Source organism: Formica exsecta, unplaced genomic scaffold (genome assembly GCF_003651465.1).
Source record: "Formica exsecta isolate Colony F162 unplaced genomic scaffold, ASM365146v1 scaffold120, whole genome shotgun sequence".
Classification (NCBI taxonomy): domain Eukaryota; kingdom Metazoa; phylum Arthropoda; class Insecta; order Hymenoptera; family Formicidae; genus Formica; species Formica exsecta.
The window spans coordinates 4,580,444-4,585,307 of NW_021848537.1; the positions used below are offsets into that span (position 1 = coordinate 4,580,444).

At 56.0% G+C, this 4,864-nt stretch overlaps 1 protein-coding gene across 1 annotated transcript in view; it reads left to right on the forward strand.

The window, feature by feature from the left end:
* LOC115244122 (mediator of RNA polymerase II transcription subunit 1) overlaps nt 1–4,864 on the forward strand; it is a 21,498-nt gene that overhangs the window by 12,929 nt on the left and 3,705 nt on the right. Inside the window, exon 13 of the mRNA XM_029821522.1 lies at nt 111–4,702. Coding sequence (XP_029677382.1) covers nt 111–4,702 — 4,592 coding nt within the window. The remainder of the gene's footprint in view (nt 1–110; nt 4,703–4,864) is intronic.

Consider the following 4,864-nt stretch of genomic DNA (forward strand, 5'->3'; position numbering starts at 1 on the left):
TATATATATATATAACTCTTTACATATAAAAAATAAATATTACATTTAATACAATTTATATCTTTAAAAATATATACATATTATACAATTCATTATTTTTTGATTTTCAGACCTTACCGGATCAGCAGCATTGCTACTTCATGACAGAGAACAAAAATATGGAAGGCGTGCTTGTGTGCAGCATTCCGTTCACGCATCCTGCGCACGTGCCGCAAATTCTGGTATATCTGCGACAGCAGGCGCTGTTCAATTGCCTGATCGCGAGCTGCGTACGACCTATGGCACGCCAGGATCCCGAACATACAACCATACTCGAAGTAAGCGCTCTTTCGTGGCAGCACATTAGCGTGAGCGTGGAGCACCCGTACGAGGAAACGATGGCTACCGCGGAGCTGGACTTGACAGATATATCGGCGCTCAAGTGTCGGCTATATGGTGTAAGCATGACAACGAACGCGGAACAAACGTCGGATCTCAGCGGCAGGGTGCTACAACGCTGTCTCAGCATACCGTTAACTATGCGAACGTTGCTGAAGATTTGGGAGGGTCGTTCCTTGCCCGTGGTAATGAACAATCTGACCGGTGGCAGCGGTAGCGGCAACGGAAGCTATAATCTCAATCTAGGATCCGGTGGTAAGGACCAAACCGGGCAAAATGGCACTGCATCCGGCATGCCGGATTTTACGAACGGCGAGACGAAGGTGAAGCAAGAGCCTGGCTTGAACAACGGTAGCAATGGGTGTATGGGTAGCAGACAAACTCAACAGCAACAGTTGTCGTCGCATCAATTACAGCAACAACAGCAACAGCCTTTTTTAGATGCCGGAACGGAAAATAGTATCGGTTTTCCGTCGTATTCCGGCCAATCCGATACGACGACGATGACGCTAGGCGCTGGAACGAACAATGCCACCGCTTCCATGTTAAACCCGTTGCAGTTAGGCGCGCTGCTAGGACAAGCGAAGAACTCCCTAACGGGTAATTCGAACTCGAACGAACGCGGTAAGAAGACGCGAAAAAGGAAGACCGGTACGGACGGTCTCTGGCGTAGTCCGAAGCGAAAGGGCGACGGAGGAAGCGGAGATAGTGGCGTCGGCGCAGAAATTTTACTGGAGAGCTCGAGTTCGGAGAACTCGACGCCGCTGGGAACTCCCACAGGCGGCAGGGAGAATCTCACGTCGGAAACCAGAACATCCACGCCGACTTCAGCTACTAGTTTGGCGAGCGGCATGGATTTCTCGAATCTGGATACTACCGATATAGTTGGTACCGATAAAAGCGCCTCAGATTATGATCTCGACAACTCGGAGAGAGACAGCGAGATTCTGGAGGTGCAGCACAGTAGCGCAGAACAACAGCAGCAAGAGATGGAAGAGTTAACAAAGACACGCGAGTCCTCGTCGACGCGCAAGTCGAAGAAGAGCCGAAGCAGTGGCGGTGGTGAGGAGAAGAAATCGAGTCCGACGAGCATATTCGTTGACGAGACATCAACGAATACAAATAATAGCAACAAAGGTCTCCCGGTGCCACCATCAGTAAGTATCACTCCTATCTCATGCGGTAACCTGGATCAAGCGAGCACTACCAACTATAACTCCGTATTGACGGGCATGGGTTTGGAAAGGAGGCCCGGCATTGAAATTATACCCATCACCTCTTCGCCATCGCAGACCAGTCTACCAAGTTCGATTACCATCACACCGATTGCCGGGCCGGCGCCCTCGCCGAAGAACGCGACGGAAGAACGTCAGCGAAGCGAACGGAAAAGCGGCGGGAAGAGCAGCGGTAGCGGTGGCAGCGGCAAGAGCAGCTCCGAAGATAATAACAAGAGCAGCGGAAACAAGTTGGAGAAGCGGCGGAAACGCAAACGGGAGGACAGCCCGATGGGTCCGCCGGACAAAGTGCCATCGGGTGGCAAGCAGCAGCAGGATCCGCTTTCGAAACCGGTATCAGTGACCATCAAACCGAGCACCGAGCAATCACCGCCTAGCAGTGGCGGTCTGAGCTGCCCATCATCGCGACCCACCTCACCCGCGGCGGTGAGAAAGTTCAGCCCGTCGCCGACGCATCCGAGCTCGCTAGCCACGCTCGTAGGTAAATCCAGTCCTACCTTGAAGGCAGGTCAATCGGCGGCAGGTGTGGCGGCCTGCGGCAAATCAGTGCAGAGCCCGAAACATTCGCCCATCTACAGCAGCAGTCCGAAGCACAATACATCGAACGTGGTACCGGTGGTACCTATGTCGGTTCCAATGTCGCTGTCCGTGTCCACGATACCCAACACAGTGCCATCCGTCGCGGTGTCTGTGCCGGTACCGGCAAATGCCAGCCCGAAACACGGCAGCATCTCGTCTCCGAAACATGGAAGTTCAGCCGCTAGCAGTGGCAAACCTAGTATGTCCGCCCTGAAGTCGGCGGCAAACTCGCCGTCCGGTAAAAGCGGCGGATCCTCCGACGCGACGACGACTCCGTCCAAGATCAAGTCCTCTTCCTCCTCCTCTTCGTCCTCCGGCAAGGATTCCTCTAGTCGCGGAGACAAGGAGAGACGAGCGTCGTCCGTCGGCTCGTCTAGTAGCTCGGCTAGTGGCCATCAGAGTCCCAAGACCAAATCGTCATCATCCAGCGCGAAGCTAAAGCAACTGGAGATGATTCCACCGAGTGAAGCCGCCCAGGTTTCTTCTCTGCCGTCCGCTGGCAATAGCGGTGGCAACACTCCGCCTTCCGGGCAGGCCGATGCGGCGAGTAAATCCGCGATCGCGGCCCAGCAGGCGCGGAATCGCAAAAGCTCCCTCAATGCCGTGATCGATAAATTGAAAAACGCGCAGCACTGCACCGAGCCCGACGGCTGTGGTAACGGTGGCAGTAACGCAAAGAGCAGCGCATCCACCAATCTTGGCGGTAGCGGTAGTGGGGGAATGAGCGGACAGAAGGAGAAGAATATCAGCGGCGGCTGTTCATCGAGCGGCAACAAGACTGTCATTGAGGGAGGAAAGTCTTCTTGCGTCGCCAAAAATTCGTCCGCGGATACGAAGAATCCCGCGTCCGAATATATGGTGAAACACAGCTCGGACGGCATCAAGATCACTATTAACAAAACCCGCACCAAAGACTCCAAGCAGTCGGCCGCTAATCAGAAGCTATCATCGTCATCATCATCATCCTCGTCGGGTACGATGACAGCTGCGACCTCATCTTCGGGCACTTCGTCGTCGTCGTCCATGTCTTCCTCGTCATCGCTGTCGTCGTCCGGTAATGTCGTCGGTGGCAGCAACGGTTCGCCGAAGACGCACACGGGTCTCAAGCCCGGCGTAAACTCTGGACCGGCATCGAAAAAGCCGCAAACATTGCAGACTCCGCAGAAGTTGCTGTCCACGAAGATGATGTTGGCTACCGGCAGTTTGAAATCGACCACTTCGAGCGTGATGAACGCCAGCGGTGGCGCGAGTATGGCGGGCGTAACCGCGTCCGGAGGAAACCCTCTGTCGAAAAGCAGTTTGTCCTCCAAGACTACCGGTTCGCCGAAGACGAGTAGCTCCGTGGCGACTGATCTGAGCCGCGGTCGCGACAAAGCCAGGATTCCTAAATCTGGCGATAAGGGAGTATTCACGTCGAAAAGCCTCGGCGACGCAAGGAAGTCGAGCCCGTCTGCTCTGCGCGAGGAGAGCGACAGCGAGCGCGCGTTTAAGTTGCTGGCCGCGCACGCGTCCAGCCTGCCGCCGAGTTTGCCGCCACAGTTAGTGATGGAGGGTCTGATGAAGCAGCTGGACACTAAGTTTCAGATACCGAAGCTGTCGGCTCGCGCAAACATCGCGGATGCCGCCGACAAGAGCAAGTCGTCGGATAAACTGCCGATGCTGCCCGATTCCGCCAAACAGACCCTCGACGGTCTGAAACAGGAATCGGGCAAGTTAACCGGTCTGTCCAACGTTCCCACGTCGAAATCGTCGTTACCGGACGACCAATCGAGACGGGACCATCCGCAGACAAAGCCGGACAATCTGTCGATCGGCACCACCGCCTCCGGCGCAATGTCCCTAAATCTTATCGGAGAAAACGCCGGCGGTCTCATGCTACCCCCGCAAACAACCGTCGATTCGGACATACCTACGAATCTGTGCATTCAACCAATGGTGGACAACGAGTCGTCCCGCAACGACTCCTGCAAGGAACTCGGAATGAGGCAGACGTCGACCGGCCAGCAGTACCATCTCGGCAAGATCGACGACACGAGCGGCAGCGGGGGTGGAATTCTATCCAAGAGTAACATCCCCGATCAATTGGCGTCGTCCACGAAGTCTTACACGCCGAGTTCCAGCGTCTCGACGGCCTCGTCGAGCGGCAGTTCCATCGTCGCCGAGAGTTTGAATCTGAGTACCAAGTCGTTCGAGCAGACGACTCTGCAAGTTAAATACAACAAGATTGCCGCCGAGGAAAAGAAACCGCAGCAGACGGTGTGCGGCGCGTCGTCCTCGTCCGTCTCGACATCGTCGATCTTTTCGTCGTTAAGCGGCGTCGCGACCACCTCCGACGATAATCCCAGCGTCGTCATGACGTCATCCGACGGCAACGGCGAACAAGAGGCGACGGCGGCAGCCGCAGAGATGCTGCTGGACTTTTCCGCGGCGAGCAAGGACCCGATGACCAAGGGTGGCCACGGCATCCCGTCGACCTTGGCTCATCTGACGACGATACCGGAGCGGGCGATGTCGCAGGCGACGCCGGTGGTGCGCCGTAACACGCCTCCACCCCCGCCGCCCCCACCCCCTACCAAGGGTGTCCCGTCGACCTTGGCTCATCTGACGACGATACCGGAGCGGGCGATGTCGCAGGCGACGCCGGTGGTGCGCCGTAACACGCGTAACACGCC